We start from the raw sequence: 19,799 nt of genomic DNA, 5'->3' as shown, positions 1-19,799 counted from the left end.
TGCTACCTAGCCCTAACCCTAACCCTAACCCTAACCCTAACTCTAACCCTAACCCTAACTCTAACCCTAACCTTAACTGAGCTGCATTCCTAGCCTCCAAACATCTAATTTCAAGTAAAATAAATGAATAGACAACTACTTCTAACTTAAACTCAAGATTCTCTATCATCCTCATTCTGGGGCCATCTGGGCTCAGACACTTTGAAACACTGAGTTCAGTTCATTTCTGCTAATATCAACCATTGTATTCCTCGGGGACCGTCTGGGCTGGGAGGGGTTCATTCAGAACAAACAGAACATTCACTGTGTGCATGTTATGCTAGTAATAGATGATACGCTTTACTGTTCCTGTTTCACAATACGTAGTACAAGTGTATCTCTATAATATACAATATGAAAGGATTCTAGCTGTCCCTCCTGTCCCCTATCAGTGTCCTCTCTCAGGACAGAGGACTCCAAGATTAGTCTACCTCTCCCTCTACACACCTTTGTCTCTACAATCTCTATGTTGCCCTCCAATGTCCTCTTCTAAGGGTACTGCTGACTTAGGCTCTTTTCTATTGCTGGACACAAGGACAAGGACCAAGACAGCTAATAAAAGAAAGAAAGCATTTGAGGCTCACGATGCCAGAGGGTGGTAGAGTCCGTAGCTACCATGGCCGGGAGTGTGGCGGCAGGCATAGTGTGGAGCAGTAGTACAGAGTTTACATCTGATCTACAAGCACAAGACAGACACTGGGAATGGTGTAGGCTTTTCCTTTTTCTGTGTTGGTGCCATTCTTGTTAGTTTGCTTTTGAGACAGGGTACCTCTACCTGGAACTCACTGTCCCTTGAACTCACCGAAAAGAACAAGGCTGGCCTCAAACAGCCAGTGATCTACTTGCCTCTGTCTCCCGAGTGTTGGATTAAATGTGTACACCACTATGTCTAGCTTTGGTGTGAGATTTTCAAACCACAAAGCCCGTCCCCAGTAATGCATCTTCTCCAAGGCTATACCTGCTAATCCTTCCTTAAGGACCAAGTATTCAAATATGTGGACCTAGGAGAGCCATTCTCACTCAGACCACCACAGATACCCTTAGGACCACTGGCTCTCTACCCACCTCTAACCTACCACTATATTCTCAGCTTGAGAAACAACCTGGTATGTCTGAAAAGACTAACTCAAAGGAAGTTAGTATGAGCTGCAGATGGGCAGGAGTCTTGGCAGACACCTTCAGTCCACCATTTGTACAGCTCTCCTTTGTAGCAGGTTTCTTTATCTCTAGGGTTCCATTTTCCATGTTTGCAGGCAGGAAGAAGGGGCTGGGCTGCTCTTCCAGATTTGATGAAAGGCCTCTTGAAATCTTCCATATCTGCAGGGCTGATTTTGGTTTTGCTTTGTGAGACCCAGGGAATCACTCTGCCACAGAACTGTAGTATCCTCGTGTTCAGGGCTGTTCTGGTTTTCTACAGACCCACTCCATGAAACTTTTGCCCAGCACATCAGACATGCTAAGGTGAAGGCCATATGTGGTGGCACATGCATGTAATCCCAGGACTTTAGAAGCTGAGGTGGCCACAAGTTTGAGACCAGGCTGGGTTACAGTAGTGAATTCCAGGCCAGCCAGTGATACTCTTTGAGAATTTGTCTCTAATAACCAAAACCAATCAAAACACAACAAAAGAGCTCAGGGACTCTCAAGGGCTCAGAAGTAGCAGTTCTGGGGTCTGTAGGCTCTGCAGTGTTCTGTTTATCAAAGAGCCCAGAAATCTCCCATGGTTCCTTTGGGTCTCATGCCTTCCCAGGCAAGTTTCACAGTTGAGGATTTTTAGGGCTGGGGAGGAAAAGCAGAGAGAGGACATCTAGGGGGCTTCCTGACCAGCTCAGCAGGGCATTGGGGTTCAGATATAACTGTTGTAGGGCATTTGAACAGGATGCTTGAGAGGGAGAGTAGAAGGGCACAAAAAGAGAGGAAAGAGGCAGTTTTACTGGGACAGTTGCACAGAGACCGGTGCAGAGAGAGAGAACAAGCTAGACACAGGTGACGACAGAATGAGCCAGAGAATGAGAAGAAGGAGCCAGAAGATTAGAACAGATGGCCAAAGTTAGTATGAACTCAAGCAGAGCCTTTCAAGAGAGAGGTCAAGAGAGAGAAGCCAGGTTGGCTCACGCAGCTTGGAAAGGAGTTTTTCGAGCCAGAATGGCAGAGTTGAACCAGCCAGCTAGAGTTCAGAAAGAACAAGAAAGGGTGAGCTTAGTCACCAAGAAGTCTCAGAGGCTGAAGATATTATATGGAGGCTAGAAGCTTCCAGGACCAGTTCTCGGTTAGCAGATTGAGACCATAATCCTCTCGGATAACAATTGGATAGCAAATAAAAAGTACTCTTACATTGGCGACTGGAGTAGTAAAGCAAACGGCTGCTTGGTAGACTACGGATTCTACCAAGAATCTGGAAGATTCTGGGGAGGCTGACTGGCAGAGGGCTGGCTACCTGCAGCAGAAAACGTGGTTCTGGTGGACAAGAATACCCCAGTAGTGACTACACATCTCCATCAAGATGACTGTAGTGTCAGTCATCTCTGTTGCTTGTGTTTGGCAGGGCCAAAGTTTTTCAACCAGAAGATACAGTCAATGCTAAGACATTCTCTACAAAGAATTGGCATCAGCCATTGTGTATGAAGAAGATTTGGGGATTGGAGTTCTCTGAGGATAATGGGATAGACTTCCTTGTGCTTGTAGGAGTTCACCTATTTGTCCAGAGATTCTGTGGGAGGAGTTTCTGAGTTCGCTGGGTCTTAGTCTTAGGATCAAGCTCTGAGTGACAGGACGTGCAGCCAGAGTCCACCCCCTGTGCTCATGTCTATTTTCAGTTTCCATCAGAATCCTCCCAAGGATTTCAGAGGATCTCTGCACCCAGGATTTCCCAGTGTGAAGTAAAGACACTATTAGGTAATAAAAACACTCACAACTTACTGATGATTATCATAATCCTGCTAGCAAATACATACACAGATGTCTATTAACCATAGTTAGCACCTCATAACATTCCAGTTACTGTTGGGATATGTACATAAGTGCCCCCACCCCCCAAAAAAAGCACCAAAAGCCCTAGGACCTTGCTGATGTTGTAGCCTTCCCAGTTGTTTGGATCTTTATGCAATAAAATCCCCTCGTGGCACAATTTCTAGAATTCGTGCCTGTTGTGAACTGGTGAATAACTGTGTGCTTAAATGTAAGGTGTGGGGTTTTCTCACCAAAGTTTTTCCTCAGAAAAGAGAAGACTGCATCATTTTTGAAGGCTGCTTTATTTTCATAATATGCAGTGCCTCCTTATGCACCTTATTTAGACCAGTGTGTGTTCATGCATGTGTGTGTGTGTGTGTGTGTGTGTGTGTGATGTTAGGAGTGTTGTTGGTTTTTTTTTTTTTTTTTTGGTTTTTCAAGACAGGGTTTCTTTGTGTAGCTAGCTGTGTAGCTCTGCCGGTCCTGGAACTCACTCTGTAGACCAGGCTGGCCTCGAACTCAGAAATCTGCCTGCCTCTGCCTCCCAAGTGCTGGGATTAAAGGTGTGTGCCACCACCGCCCAGCTTATGTTAGGAGTGTGTTACGATGACATGTTTTGCAGTTTCGTTGACACTCAGATGTGTGTCTGCACGAGCCTTGACTATTCCTACCACTGTTTGGAATTGGATAGATTGCTGTCTCCCACTCTGTTACTTCCTTTTAAAATTATTTTAGCCATTGTTGCCTTTCCCTATAAAATTCGGAATAATACTTTGTATATCTGACTGAGGTTTTGCTAGAAATTGCACTAAATCTGTCTGCACTAAACCTGGGGAGAGTTGGCATCTTTACTGTGCTCCATTTCCCATATAATGAACAGACTACGCTTCCACATTTATTTAGATCTTCCTTACTTTTTTCAGCAACATTTTCTAGTTTTCTGCTCACGAGTCTTGTGCATGTTAAACTTATACATGTTTCTTTTACTTGGAAATTCTAAGTGGTATTTTAAATTTTATGCGTAGGTGATCACTGCTAGTGTACAGAAATAAGATTAATTTTGTATGTTAGTCTCATATCCTGAAACTTACCAAACTCAAGTTAATCTAGAAGTTATATAAAAAAAAAAGTGTACATTCAGTCGGGCAGTAGTGGAGCATGCCTTTAATCTCAGCACCTGAAAAGCAGAGGCAGGCAGATTTCTGAGTTCAAGGCTAGCCTGGTCTACAAGAGTGAGTTCCAGGACAGTCAGGACTATATAGAGAAATCCTGTCTCGAAAAACAAACACACAAACAGTATACATTCTTTGATATTTTTTTACGTAGACAACTGTCACTGTCAAATGGGGACATTCTTTTACTGGTGTACAAATGATAACAAGAATTCAGTAATCACATGTAAGAATAAAAGTTAGGTGAGCTCCAGGCATGGTGATGCTTGTTTGTAATCCCAGCATTTGGGAGGTAGAGGCAAAATATCAGGAGTTCCGGGTCATACTCTGTTACTGGGGAGTTGGAGGCCAGCCTGGACTACATGAAACCCTGTCACAGAACTAAACTAAACCAAACTAAGAGTGTATACCGGTCTGTGGCTTTGTAAAACGCAATAGCGCTTCTGAGCGAGCTGTTAGCGAGTTCAGCTATTGTTTTAGTTCTTTGTTACTCTTTTGGATCTATAATCTAATCAGATCTTTGGTCTAAAGATTCTTCTCTTCTCCTGGTTACAGATGTGCTCTTGGCATTGGTCTCCCAGCTTCACCCCAGAACCCTCAAGGGGGTTGTGGGTGTGTCCTGCTCAGTCTCTCTCCCTCTGCGGCTGACGGCGGCGCGGTTCCTCCAGGACGCTTGGGGCGCCGTGGGTCCCGCGCGCCTCGGCGGCGCTCTTTCTCTGCCTCCTTGGCTGGGACAGAGGCTTTCGGGACCTCGGCGGAAAGATGGCGGCGCCCATGGACTGTCTTGAGCCCCTGGAGGGTGAAGGCAGCGCGGAGCGTAGGGCGTCCGGGGTGGAGGTGGCGCTTCCTTCTGACCCCGCGGCTCCCGCCCCGCTGTGCCCACACGGTGGGTTGGCGTCTGCGCCCAGCCTCCCCGGCTGGCGACAATGGCGAGGCTTGGGCTAGATGCTCGGATTTGTCTCTGGAAGAGAAGGCTTTTTTTTTTTTCTTTCTCCCCGCCCGTCTTCCTTACCTTGTGTGATGCTTGAATAACACCCGTTTTCAGAACGTGTTTTTCACTATATTTAATAAGCCCCTAGAGAGGTCCCGGCTGTCAGAGCTTTGTCTCCAGAGCTGTTAACATCTCTACTTTGGGGGACGGGTTAGGGGAGTAAGCAGAACATAGAATGCACGGGACTGAAGGGTTCCTGTTAACAAGTTCCTAGTGGAATTTAATTTGTTGATTTGATGGGGGTTTTGTTGTTTTGAAGTTAGAATGAAGAACAACAAAATCCTGGAAGCCTAATGAAATTTAAGCTCTTGGAGCTTTCCAATTGTAAATCTCAGGGTTTCACTGAAAATGGTCATGGCAAACATTGCCGTTTTCTGGGCTTTCCCCTTTGTTTTATTCAAGTCTGTTCCTTTAAGCTTACTTTCATTGTGGACCCAAGCTGTTAACTTTTGTAATGTAAGCAGAACACATTTTTTTTTTCTGAAGAGAGCAATTTTAAAAACTATTTCCAAGATTCAAATGCATCAATGTTGCAACGAAGAAAAGAAAGTTTATCAAAGAGGATAGTATATTGAATTATAAATTATGCATAATGCCTAAATAAATTTTATTTAAGGCGGAGAAAGGTGGTGTAGACAACTCCTTGACACTTTTTCTTCCTATTCTGGAACTAGGGCCCACTCTTCTCTTTGTGAAAGTGAGCCCAGGGAAGGAAGCAACGCGAAGGTTCTATGCCTGCTCAGCCTGTAGAGATAGAAAAGACTGTAATTTTTTTCAATGGGAAGATGAAAAGGTACGGTAACATTTTGGCCAGTGTTACTGAGAATGAATGAAACAGTAAACATGCAGTTTAAGCCTTATATAAAGTGATTTCTTTATTTTAATGCATTGGTATTTTTAAAGATTTTTATTTTTTATTTTATTTATTTATTTTATTTTTTTTTTTTTTGAGACTTGGTTTCTCTGTGTAGCCCTGGCTGTCCTAGGAATTGACTTCGTAGACCAGGCTGGCCTCAGACAAGAGATCTGCCTGCCTTTGCCCCCTGAGTCCTGGGACTATTAAGTGTGTGCCACCACTGCCCAGCTTAACTTGTAATTATGTGTTTATGTGTGTGCACCTGTTTATGTACACATGAGTGCAAGTACCTGTGGATATCAGAGGAGGTATTTAGATCCTCTGGAACTGGAGTTACAGGCACTTGTGAGCCTCCCCATATGGGTGTTTTAAATAGAGTTGTTGGGTCTTAAAGTAGTATTTGATCTCAACTACTAAGCCATCTCGCCCACCCCAAGATAAATATCTTAGGGGGATGAAAATTTCATGCTTTGGATTTTGTTTTTAAATTCTGGGCATTAAAGTTAATACTTAACTCTGAACTTTGATATAAATGTGTTACTGTCTCAAAAGAAAATTAGTTCCCTATAAGATGTGATGTGTTAGTATTGGGCAGTCAACTTATGTGTCTTCACTTCCATTTTGTTATTTATTTATTTGGTTCATTTTGGTTTATTTTTGGTTAGTTTTTGGTATCTTACTGTGTGGCTCTGGCTGTCCTGGGTCACTAGGTAGACCAGGTTGGGTTTGAACTCTCGGAGCTCTACCTGCCTCTGCCTCCCAAGTGGCATTACTCTTCACAACTTCTACTTTGTAATGAGAATATTGAAAAATAACAGTCATTTATTTCTCAAGAGTTCTGGGGATTGGGAAGTCCTAGATAAAGAGGGAGTGGTATTGGTGGTGAGTTCTGCCCCTTCTGATGAGTAAACAAACAAATGTTTGTTCTGTCTTTCAGTTGTCAGAAGCTAGACTTGCTGCCCGAGAAATTCATAATCAAAGATGCCAGCCTCCTCTCTCCCGGGCACAATGCATAGAAAGGTATTAATGCGATGTCTTCTTTTCTTTATTGTTTTGTCAGTAATGTTACTTTTTAAACTTAGTTTCATTTGTTTATTTTTAACACTTTCCACTTAATCATTTGCAAGTGTACAATTCACTGGTATTAATTATATTCATGATCTATGCAACCATTGCTTCTGTGCCTTAAACATTTTTTATCACATCGAACAATCAGAAAGTTTTCACAATGAAGTAATAACTTCTTATTCTACTAACCCCAAAGCTTGGTGACCTTTTTGTAGCTATGAATTTGATTACTCATATATTATCCATATATTATTTGTTAGTGATATCTATGATTTTTTTACATTTAGCATTTTTCTGAGGTACATCCATGTTACTTTATGAGTATTTTGCCTTCATGTATGTCTGTGCAATCTATTTGCACCTTGTGCCTATGGAGGCCAGAAAAGGGCATTGGATCCCATGAAACTGCAATTAGAGATTATTGTGAGACACCACATTCACGCTAGGAACTGGCCCCAGGTCCACTGAAAGAGCAGTATCTGTTCTTGACGGATGAGCCATCTTTCCACCCCCTTGGATTTTTAAACTAGGACATCACCATATAGCTCTGGCTGGCAATTCTTGTGCTTCTGCCTCTCAAGTGTAACAGTATAGGTGAAATCTTTTCAAGCTGTAAACATCTTAAAACCCAACGCTATTAAAGTGTTATTGGATGCATTAGAACCCGTAGATGTAATTCCATAGGAAACTGGTGACAAAAGTTCATGTCTGCCCTGACCCTTGGGCGTAGTGCTGGATGAAGCTGTCCAAGAGACTGACACCCTCCCCACCCCCACCCCCCAATCTGATTGTCAGTTTGCAGATGACAGACAGATTTTCATTGATGGTGCTTCCTTCTGCTACCTGGGGGTCAGCATTGCGCACTGTGAGGCCTTATTCTGGCCATGTGAAAAAGGAGTTCTGGGGCATGTCTTGTCTGAGGCTAATCTCAGCACTGGGAGTCAAGATGGTGGTGCTCTCTAAGTCTCAGGCCAGCCAGAGCTAAGTAGAGGATCCTACCTCAAACCAACAAACCCAACCCAAAGCACAATAAGTGAATAAACAAAGTTTCTCCTTTTTGTTTTTTTTTTTGTTTTCTTTTTGTTTTCTTTTGTTTTTGTTTTTTTTTTTTTGTTTTTTTTTTTTTGGATTTGGTTTTTTCGAGACAGGGTTTCTCTGTATAGCCCTGGCTGTCCTAGAACTCACTCTGTAGGCCAGGCTGGCCTCGAACTCAGAAATCTGCCTGCCTCTGCCTCCCAAAGTGCTGGGATTACAGGCGTGCACCACCACTGCCGCCCGGCTCTAAATAAAGTCTCTTGCCTGAGTTTTCATAGACCTTGAAGCTGGTGCTATGCTGAGAACGCTTTCCTAAATATAACTTGATTGCCTCTTCTTTCAGTTCTTAACTAGAGAGGTCTGTTTCCTGTATAGGAATTCAATCAACAATGAGAAAGGCTGAGAAGGGGGTGGGGTGGGCAAGCACTCCCGTGAGGCTGGAGCTGTGGGAGATGCTTTCCCCGAGGTGACAGTCAATCCTGCCAAGATGGCCAGTTTGGGTGGGAAGTGGGGGCTTGGAGCAGGGAAGCAACTTGAAGGTCACGCTGTTAGAATGACTGAACTGTGACTCATGCTTTCTGCCTCTCTGAGTCAAAGGATTGTTTTAGACATGAAAGCAGATAGCAATTAGTGATCTATAATAATTTACTCTGTGTAAACAGGAGATAAAGATATGTTAGGGTGTGATTATCATAACTGTAGAAAACAGACTATTGACGGTTTGGGAAATAGAAACACATGGCCCATGCTTCCTGTCCTTCGACCTATCTCTTTGCACAAGGAGGATTTATTCCTGTTTTTTTTTTTTTTTTTTTTTTTTTTTTTTTTTAACCTCTGTTAAGTGTGAGATTGCAGTGAATCCATGGGACTGGACGATAGTTGTGGGTTTTTCCAACCTGGCCACTTTGTTCCCTGAAATAACGACTCAAAATTTTCATGACTAAATGCTCAGGCCTTAAGCTTCAGCTCTGTTCCCCAACACTCATATCTCAGTAATCCAGTTTATTCTAACCTAAGCATGCCACCTGGCTGCTTACCTTCTCAGTTTCATGCGACTGTCTCCTCCTCAGAGTTTGGGGTGAGTCTCCTCGTCTGACTCTTTCACAAAAATTCTCGCCCCACCCCTGCCCCAGAACGCTCATCTCCCATCTCCTCCTCAGTTCATGGGCAGTAGGCTTCTTATCGACAGGTGACTGCTTTTACACGGTGCACAGGAGTTTTCCTCTATCCTGGGCCGCTCCGTGGGTAGAAAGGAAGGTTTATTGGGGATCAGTCTGCCATGGCTATTTTTGGGTGAAGGAAGAGGAAAGAACAAAATGGTTGAAAAGCAAGAGGATATTTGACAGTTAGCGGGGTGGGGGGTCTTTGGGCTGATTGACCAGGACCTGATTGATGCCTTTGCCCAAGGTAGCTAACTTTTGGGCAAACCCATGTTTAGACCTGTTTACTCAACAACAATCCTTCTCATTCAAAGTTCTTCAATTTAGGACATTGTCAGGAGCATAGCTGTTGTGTGTGTGTGGGGGGGGGGGGAGGGAAGCATGTTGAATGTTGACATTGACAGTAAAGTTTGCTTGTTTAAGTTGTAGTCATATTATGTACTTAGTTTTGTACTCTATCTCTGTTGCCTTTTTTTTGTTGTTTTTTTTTTTTTGTTTTTTTTTGGATTTGGTTTTTTCAAGACAGGGTTTCTCTGTATAGCCCTGGCCGTCCTGGAACTCACTTTGTAGACCAGGCTGGCCTCAAACTCAGAAATCCGCCTGCCTCTGCCTCCCAGAGTGCTGGGATTACAGGCGTGCGCCACTACTGCCCAGCTCTGTTGCCATTTTTATCTGATAATTGTGTTTTCATGTCACATGACGATATTGGTGGTATGGTTAGAATCTAACTAAGAATAGCTCAGTGATCCTTTTTTCTAGAAGTGGAATTCTCTTCTGTCTCCATGCTGCCAAGAGTGTGGGAGTTATTTTTCACACACTCCTTGGGTGTTCCAGTCAAGCCCCCACCAGTTACCTATGTTTCCAGGCCAGATAAAGAATATTATTTATTTATTTATTTTGAGTTTTCAAGACAGTGTTTTTCTATGTAATAACCCTGACTGCCCTGGAACTTGCTTGGTAGACCAGGCCAGACTTAAACTCATGTGGATCCACCTGCCTCTGTCTCCCGAGGACTGGGATTAAGGAATGCACCACTAAATCTGGCTGATAAAGAATGTTTTTAAGTCTGTTTTTAGATTTATTTTCTCTTATGTGTGTATTTACCTGCATGTATGTATTCATTATGTGTGTCCCTAATGCCCAAGGAGGCCAGAAGAAGGTATTAGATCCCTTGGAGCTAGAGTTCTGGATGTTGTGAGCCATCATGTCAGTACTGGGAGCCAAACGCTGCTCCTCTGTAGCAGCAATAAGTGTCCTTAACCCTGAGCCATCTCTCTGGCCCCTATTAAGTAATTCTTTAAGTGCATAATTAATATATAAAACTGGCTAAAATATGAAGTATCAAAATTCCTAAAGGCTATATTTTGAGAGGAAAGCAGTAACTTCCTCTGTCTTTTTTTTTTTTTTTTTTGGTGGTGGTAGTGGTGGGGTTTCAAGACAGGGGTTCTCAGTCTAGACTAGGCTGGCCTTGAACTCAGAAATCCTCCTGTCTCTGCCTCCCAAGAACTGGGATCAAAGACGTGCACCACCACTGCCCTGCTTACTTCCTCTGTCTTATGCTGATCTCTTGAGAGTATGTTTTGATAAAACTATCGTCAGCATCATAAACCATGTATGACCCATAACCTTAGGTTTTATTTCCAGAAACATCCATCCCTCCAATCGTTTGTTCATACAGCAGGTATTTGTTGAGAGTTCAAAGAAAACATAAATTGGAGCTGATGCATATGTGTATAGATAGATAGATACAAACATGTATAGATACAAAAATGCACGGCATGAAGAACATGTTGAGCTTAAGGCTTACGTGCTCAGGAAAGCGAGGACATTATTGCTGACTTGGGCACTAGCTGATCCATACGTACCCTGTAAAGATGAGAACTCCAACAGGTTTTGGGAAATTCACAGAGGCTGAATTGATTTCACAACATTGCTTTCTGGTTGGTGCTCCTACATTTTGTTATATGTATGGAGGGAAAGTTCTAGGTAGGATTTCTTCTAAACTTTACCTTAAGAAAAATCATGTTGAGGTCAAGTCAGAGCTCAGTGGACTGTCTGTTCCCTTGACATGGCTTTATGTTTCAACTAGAAGTTCATTGTGTGTGAATGAACCTAAGGAAGATGCATTCTTGAGATTGTTTTCAGTTACAATTCTTGTAATTGTTTTCTGGTTTGGGTAATTTAATTATGTCAACTCATTTATAAATTAGCTTACTAAAGAACTATATTGCAAGTATAAATTGTATTAAGACTTGATACCTAGTTTAGGAAGACCTTTCTATTGTTTTGTTTGTTTGTTTTTTTTAGAGAAGGTCTTGGTACGTAGTCTGGGCTAGCCTTGAACTTGCAGCCTTCCCGACTCAACCTCCCCAATGCTAGGCTCCTCCTACCCGTGAACCAGGATTCCCAGCTGGCTTGGCTTCTTCTGAAACTGCTAGGAAAGAATAATGGCAGTGAGATGAATAGATCTTCGTTACCCAGTTTTCATTACGGGCCCGGGAATGTTGCACAGATTTCTAGTTTATGGAGCAGGATTTGATAAGCATTTTTTTCCTAACATGGTCTTTGAATTGTGTTATATTTCATAGATGCTCAGCTGACAGATTTACATTTTGTGCCTCAGATTTGCTTTTCCTTATAGTTTTTAGTTGCCTGTTATGCTTTAAAATGTGTTAATATTCTATTATATGGCGTGCCTCCATCCCTGTTGTGCCCTATGAAGTCTGAGGGGAAGATAAATGTGAATGTGGAGATCAGTGTTAATTTATGTGCATCCAGATAATTTTGTTTGGTTGATATTTCATTTGGTTATGTTTTTTTTTTTTCCAGAACTCATTTAAACTTAGATTTTCAAGGTCTGCTGTTAGACAAATGCCATAAACATAATTTGTGTACTCCAGGAAAGGCAAATGGAACATCAAATGGAGATCAATAAAAATGACATTTCAAAATGCTAGCCTGCAATTTGTGAATCATGCTGAGCCATGCGGCAGAATGAAATTTCCTCTCCCTCAGGGCATGTGCAGTAAATAGGAGGCCGGAGCTGAGTAATCCGCTTCCGGCTCCTGCTCCTTCCTTCTTCCCTCAAACTTCAAGCGCCTGTCTGAATGCTAACTTTAAAGCCGCCTAGGTAAGTGATGATGTGCTCATGAGGTATGGGATGAGTGTAAGATCTTGGTTTATCTTCCTTCAGGAAAAGTTTAATGAGCTGGAGCTGGGCCCTCTGCTGAGCAGGCTGGAAGGCCTTGAAGGAAGGAAGCGGTCAGGGTCAGACGGTAGTGTCCTTTTCTCCTTTTGATATTGGTCACTCTCAGGTGGGTGGCTTGTCCTGCCTGCCCACTATTGCTTTCTGTATTAGTTGCTTTTCTGTTGTTGGGATAAAACACCACAGCCAAGGCAAATTTATAAAAGAAAGCCTTCAACTGGGCTTATGCTCGAGAGAGTTAAGAGTCCATGATGGTGGACCCAAGGAATGGTGGTAGGACAGCCAAGAGTTCACATCTTGAAGCCCAAGCTGGAAGTAGAGGGTACTAACTCAAACTGGCATGAGTCTTTGGAAACCTTAAAGCCGGCCCCCAGTAACATACCTCTTCCAGCAAGGCCACGCCTAGTCCTCCCCAAGCAGCTGCAGACGGTCCTGGGGCTGACGGAGGCTATCCCATTCAAAGCATACACTTACCTCCTACAGGTTCACGGTTTCTGCCTGCAGTCAGCTGCTGCTTTGTGTGATAGGTGGTCCTATTGACCACATTGCTTATCAGAATGGATTGAGCTTCATGTACGTTATCTGCTTGTGGGATTGTTTTACTCTTCCTGTTGCCATGGTAAATATTCTGACAAAAGCAACCTACAGGAGAAAGGGCTTATTTTTGCTCACAGGGTGAGAGTGTGGTGTATCTTGGCAGGAATGTCCTGGTGGCAAGGGCTTGAAACAGCTGGTCACTTAAGTCTGTAGTCAGGCAACAGTGCTCTATTAGTCCCCTTTTTATGCAGTGTAGGGCACAAACCCAGGGAAAGCGTTGCCCTTTATCTGGGTAGCTTTTGCCAGGGAAACCCTTCTCAGCCCTGTCTGGAGGCTTCTTTGCAGATGCTGTTAAGTTAGATTGCTGCTAACATTGTTTCTTAGGTCTTATAAAGCCCGTGTTTGTTGTGGCTGGCAAGTGTGTTCATCTCCAGTATGCAATGTGTCCATTGGTTGTGTGGTAGTGTGCCTCTATCCGGAGCCATGGCTTCATGGCAGACACCTCTTCATAATGATCCCAGTACTGTGCAGTACTGACTTTAATATGTGATGGCGTTAGGAAGTGGGACCATGCTTTCATTCCGGCATACAGATGAGCTGCACCTCTGCTGACAAGCAGTTATCCATCCAACCTCAATAGCGTATATGCTAAGATAAACTGTGAAAATATGTGCTTCTTGGAAGTGATGCGGTCTTGATCCAGACAAGGCTCAAACCCTACAATAATGAGGTTGAGATACCTCAAGTAGGAAGGCAGGCACTTCCTACAGTTCCTTCCTCCAGAAACCATTCCAGTCCAAACAGACCCACACATTCACACAGCTGATGTTCAGATTGCAGTTTATACAAACCAGTGGTTTCTATAGTCACAGTGCACATTCTCTGTTTCTTGCTAGTGTGGAGCACTTGGGAGGGCGCAATCGTCACAATCAGCTGGTATGCCCCTGCCCCAAGTTCCCATCCTTTTGCAGCTCAAGATTCACTCTCCACTCCGATACATGGTCTCAGCCAGGAAGTAGATTGTAACTATTCTACAGTAAGATGTACTGTAGGTTTGTAGGTCAGTAGGTGCCACCTGCTGGGAAGACCCCAGGGCCCACTGCCTCCTGCTATCTGTGCTCTGGTAAATGGAAGTCTGTGCACCTCTGGCCTTGGGACTAAGTCACCTGCATTTTATTCTCACAGTAGAGCAGTCCGTATTTGTTCTGTTGTAATAGTTCTGCTTGCCCTGGGTTTGGTGTCCGTCTCCTTTTGCTTCTCTTTTGTTCTCTTTCTGTATAGTTTACATTTTCTTCTGTCAGGAGGCGGTGGTGTGTCTTTTCTATTTTCCTGTCACCTTTGAGACTTTATTACATATATGATATGTGCACATAAGTGCAGGTGCCTGTGGCCGCAGCCTGGGCATAGAGCTTGAGGACGATTCTTGGGGTTCAGACCTCCCCATCCCTGTGGTTTTGTGAGTCCTGGGGATCAAACTCAAGTCATCAAGGCTTTTGTGGCAGTGTTTTGCCTGTTCAGTCATCTTGCTAGTCCTCCTTTGTAACTTTGTACGCCATGATAACCCTCTCTCTGACCTTCATCCATGTAAAATGAGAAATGACTGTTTCTTCTTATGTTTTATCACTTTCATTTTGGTTGAAGATTTTTTTCTTTACATTGATCATCTTTGATGCTTTTGAATATGAGTTAGAGTTCTTTTACTTGGCTTTCTTAGTTTTGGGTTATATATGTGGGCCTAAGTGCTATTCTAGTGCAAACCTCCCCGTCCCTGTGGGCTCCCACATTCTCTCCCCTTCTGCCCCTTCTTGCATTCTGCTGTAGTCCCCCTTTGTTCTGATTCTGTGGTGAGGCTTCAGTGTCCATGGTAGCCCTTTGGCAGGACTTGCTGTGTGCATCTTTTTGCCTGAAAGACAAAGCACTTTCCATTTTGAAGCAAAAGTCTTTTATTTAGAAGTTTCACGTCAGGGTCTGCATGTGGCTACTCTGTTATTTCATTTATCTTACATGTCTAGAGAAGGCAAATTTCTGAAGACTAGAGGTAGATTAGCAGTGGCTGAGGTGGGGAAGTGAGGAGCACTTGCCAAGGGGATGAGCTTTTTGTGGTGACAAAAATGATCTGGGATTAAGCTGTGCCAATGTAGCACAACCTTGGGAATGCCCTACCCACCAGAGACTTGCACACAGCAACCCGTGAATATTATGGCATGCGAATTACATTTCAATTTAAAAGATGTGTCTGAGGCAGTAGAAGCAGATAGTCTGAGGCTTCGAGAAGAAGCCCCACCAGAAGTAGCTACAGTCAACTCTTTTGGATGATTTCTTTCTGATTTAAAGATTAATTTATGTATGTATTTTATGTATATGGGTACTTTGTCTGCATGGACAGCTGCGCACCAGAGACAACATCTGACGGTTGTGAGCTGCCGTGTGGGTGCTGGGAACTGAGTCAGGAGCTTCGGAAGGGCAGTGAGTCCTTTTAACCACCGAGCCATCTCGTCAGCCCTTCTTTTGATGTAACCTTCCTACTTATTTTTGTGAACCACAAGGCAGATACTGGTTAGTGATTCCCTTTTTACAGTATTAAGATTGGTATTGGTTAGCCTGTATAATCTCCTACCGGCCTTTCATCTGGTGATTTTAGCAATAGTGAATGACCATTGCCTTGTGGATAGGAAGGATGGCAAAATCTAATCATTGCTCAGTTCCTGTGTGAGGTGTAGTTCTGTAAAGAACGCTGTGGAACACTCCGCTGCAGGCTGTCTCAGTGCATCTTGTGTGGGGAAAAGGCAAGACACATTCTTTTGGTTTTGTTTGGTTGGTTGCCCTGGAGACCGACCTCACAGCCATGTAAGTCTGTAACAGCGCAATTGATTTTCTACGTTAGCTTTTGCTTTGCTATTTGTTTGTTTGTTTGTTGATTTATTTATTTTGAGACAGGGTTTCTCTGTGTAGCCCTGGCTGTCCTGGAACTTACTCTGTACACCAGGCTGGCCTCCAACTCAGAAATCCGCCTGCTTCTGCCTCCCAAGTGCTGAATTAAAGGTGTGCACCATCACTGCCCAGCTCTGAAGATTTTTCTTAAGACCTTATATGTATAACTTTGTTGTCTGTGAATAAATAAGCTTTAATGTTCCCTGTCCCATCTTTGCCCTTTATTTTGTCTAATTAGGATAGAAGGAACTCCAATAGGTGCTGAGTAGGGAGGTAAGAATACCTTGCTTCACGCTTAGGGTGGAAGCATCGAGTCTTTGCTCTGTCCAATGTCAGCCTTGAGGTTTCTTAGGTAAACTTTATAAGGCTATGGACGGTTCCTCCGTTTTGTTTTTGTAAGGGATCTGCCTGCCTCCACCCTCAGCCATGCCATCACTGCCCGAGTTCATAGCATGTGTAGCTGTGTTCAGCTTTTCCCAGAGGTGCTGGGGATTTGAACCAGCTCCTCATGCCAGTTCCTCACGCTGGCAGCGTGTGCTCTTGCCTATGTAGCTGGCTTCCCAGCTCTTGGGACTGTTTTCCCACACTACTAAGATAGGTCCTTTCTGCGTGCTGACCCCAGGATTTGTATACTTGAGGATTTCCTGCTCTGGTTTTGGTACACATCTCTTCTGGGACTGTGTGGTACAAGTCAGGATCCATGTACCCTTCCAGGCGATGTCTGGCCAGCCACCCAGTCCCTCTGTTCCTTCCGGTCAGGGTTGTGGGTGACCAGTTGTACAGTATCTGAAAACTTACTTTGTGTGTTTTGTCAGGGCTTTGAGAGTCGGAATGGTAAGTGTGGACTCAGTGAGTCAATCACTGGATGTGGTGTGGACATGATCCACACCTAACACTCAGTGAGGAGAGCCAGCCGTGCTCCGGCATCAGTGCCGCTGTGGCTGCAGGTCCTCCACTGTGGCTTGGGGCCTTTCCTTGCCTCCTCTCTCTTTGTTGTCATGAATAAAGCTGTCAGAGGAACACTCGTCATGGGGCTAGAGATGTTTCAGTTGCAGGCAGGCAGCTGCATTCTTGCTCTAACTGTCTAGAATATTTGTCACTGCCTTGCGGCCTTTGAAGGGAAACTACTTAGTAGTTCCAGTGTTCTCCGGATTCCTCTTTACGGCTTCTAGCATACTGCTCCTAACACTAGCTGGGCTGAACCTGTTGACTTACCAGACTGCAGGAATCCTTAGCGCAGTGCCACGTGTCATGTCCTCTTTACACACCTCTGTCTGTCCTCAGTGGGCTCATTTCTTTTCCTTTTGTGTTCTTCTCTGATTTTGTAACTGGTGTCTCATATATAAAAGTTACCAGCCTTTAAGATAGTGGTTCTTGACCTTCTAAATGCTGTGACACTTTATACAGTTCCTCATGTTGTGGTGACCCCCAACCATAAAATTATTATCATTGCTATCTCATAATTGTAGTTTTGCTTGTCATGGATTGTAATGTAAATACCTGATATGCAGATAGTCTTAGGCAACCCCTGTGAAAGAGTCATTTGACCCCCAAAGGGATTGCGACCCACAGGACGAAAATCACTGCTTTAAGACATAATGACTGGGGGGCTGGAGAGATGGCTCAGTGGGTAAGAGCACTGACTGCTCTTCCAAAGGTTATGAGTTCAAATCCCAGCACCCACATGGTGGCTCACAACCATCTCTTAAAGAGATCTGATGCCCTCTTCTGGTGTGTCTGAAGACAGCTACAGTGTACTTACATATAATAAATAAATCTTTTTAAAAAAAAAGACATAATGACTGTATTTTCTTTCTCCAATAATCTTTAATAAAGTGCAAAAGGAAAATCTGAGCTGTAGTAACTCTGAAATCAGATTCGAAAGCAAACAAAATTTTGGGGTATCCAATATCATCCCTGTTTCTGCTTTGAAGACTGTAACCCAGGCTGGCCTAGACTTCACCCTCCTCACCCTCCCGTTTCAGTTTCTGGGTGCTGGGGTTGCAGATGTGTGCTGCCTCACTTAGCTCCTGAGTCTTTGTAAGGCTTTTGGTCCTGGCCTGCTGGCTAGGGAGGGGTGCTGACGGCCGCTGTCAGTACAGCTAGGAACAGAGAGCGCCTCAGGAACATCTTTCCTTTTAAGAGGTAATTTTTCTTGCTAAATATGTCATAAGAACTTGAAGAATGATCTTGATTTCTCGTTTTAAAATGACTGCCAACCGAGCCAGACTGTTTAACGTGTCAAAGTTAGAGCACATGGATTCGTCGATAAATTTAAATGTGCTAGTAGTTGCCATTACTACTAAATTGTTTGAGTAATATATTATATTCACATTTTAAATGGATATTGATCTTCATTCAGTGGCTAAATTGGAGCATCTCAATTCTTATGAAATTGCTGACTCTCTTCCCACTTTGTAGGTATACAGCCAGACATAAATTCTCGCCAACATTCCATAGATCCTTTTTCTCATTTTCGCTTCTTTATGCACTACTCTTTGGGAAGTAAGAATACTTTGTGGATACTAAAAATAGCAAAAGAATATTGTTTTTAAAAAAATGTTAAAGCACACTCCCGTGTCTTTCGTTGTATCTTGAAGGTACCTGAGTTTCATTCAGTTGCCCTTGACTCAGAGAAAGTTCTGTCGAAGTTGCCAGCAGTTGCTGTTGCCTGCGGATTGGAGGGAGCACAGAGAGCACCAGTTGATGGCCGACATTTCCATCCCCCAGCTGGGAAGGCCCAGCCGACTGCTCTTCCCCCTGGAGAACAAGAAGACGCACGCCCAGTACCTGTTCACTGATCGGAGCTGCCAGTTTCTGGCAGGCCTCCTTGCTACCCTCGGATTCCGAAGGGTGCTGTGTGTTGGAGCACCGAGGTACGGTCCACTTACAAAGTTCTCCCTCAGCACCATTCTACGCTTCCGCACATTTTTATGAAGAATGCAGAGTGAGGCCAGAGGCTCTAGACCCAAGAGGACATGGAAAGCATGTCCCCCCCAGTGGTTGCTTTCTCATCTGAGATTGAAGGTTTTATGTTAGATTTCTCTGTTAAAGCTCTGCCCTTAAAAAAAAAAAAGTCTGTAAAACTGAGCCAGATTCTCTGCAGCGTGTTTTGTTTGCTGCCTGTCGGTGGCATTTGTGGTTTCTTATTAAATTTGCTTTCATTACCCGCTCCAGGCTACATGAGCAGGTCAGACTCGCAGCACCGGGTGAGAAGTCCAACATGAGGAGCCTGTTATTGGATATTGACTTTCGGTAGGTTTATTATATCACATTTCTTCATCGTTACCTCACTTCTTTCCGTGTTCCTCTCTTCTGAACTGTTCATAACCTGTTACACGCTGTAAGTAACATTCAGGAGTAGTGGTAGGTTATGAACACCTTGTCATGTGTACAAAGTTAACACATAGCCTTTGCTTCAAATACATTGGCATTGTATTTTTTTATTATTTTTTGCTCCTGTGGAACACAGGTTCTCCTCCGTGAATGGGTGTCCTTGTGTCTGACTTAGGATTAGAGACCATTCCCACTAAATGTACTTTTTCTCATGTACAAATGCTTCCAGGGAAATGGAACTGTCTCATTTGTGGTCAGAGTTTTGGGATTTTGTTTCATCTTCCAATCTTGGTTATGTGACAGTACCATCTTTCCAGATGATGTTCACTTCCCAGGTGCAGCCGGAAGTGGAGGGAGTGCAGCCGTGCACTAGGCAGGCTTTGGGCTGGGAGTCAGAAAATAGCTATATCTGTGGGATGTATCTATGTGTGGGAGCCACAGAGCACTTTTCATGTTGGGGTGCATCTGTAGTGTGACTTGTAGCGTACAAGAAACAAACGTCCATCCACTGCCTGAGTGC

The 19,799-nt window shown here is 43.8% G+C and overlaps 1 protein-coding gene across 4 annotated transcripts in view; it reads left to right on the top strand.

Annotated features, from left to right (window-relative positions):
* Window positions 1-4,894: 4,894 nt before the first annotated feature.
* Window positions 4,895-19,799, top strand: part of Zcchc4 (zinc finger CCHC-type containing 4) — a 41,802-nt gene continuing 26,897 nt past the window's right edge. For 2 of the 4 annotated variants that reach the window (XM_052198969.1, XM_052198967.1), the window contains exons 1-5: window positions 4,895-5,046; window positions 5,826-5,944; window positions 6,945-7,027; window positions 18,544-18,819; window positions 19,121-19,198. In XM_052198969.1, coding sequence (XP_052054929.1) covers window positions 4,923-5,046; window positions 5,826-5,944; window positions 6,945-7,027; window positions 18,544-18,819; window positions 19,121-19,198 — 680 coding nt within the window. In that variant the 5' untranslated portion in view covers window positions 4,895-4,922. The remainder of the gene's footprint in view (window positions 5,047-5,825; window positions 5,945-6,944; window positions 7,028-18,543; window positions 18,820-19,120; window positions 19,199-19,799) is intronic. The other 2 variants (XM_052198968.1, XM_052198970.1) reach the window with 2 other exon arrangements.

Source organism: Apodemus sylvaticus, chromosome 11, assembly GCF_947179515.1.
Source record: "Apodemus sylvaticus chromosome 11, mApoSyl1.1, whole genome shotgun sequence".
NCBI lineage: Eukaryota > Metazoa > Chordata > Mammalia > Rodentia > Muridae > Apodemus > Apodemus sylvaticus.
The sequence above is the reverse complement of the archived record's forward strand: the minus strand, read 5'-3'. Positions and strand labels throughout refer to the sequence as shown.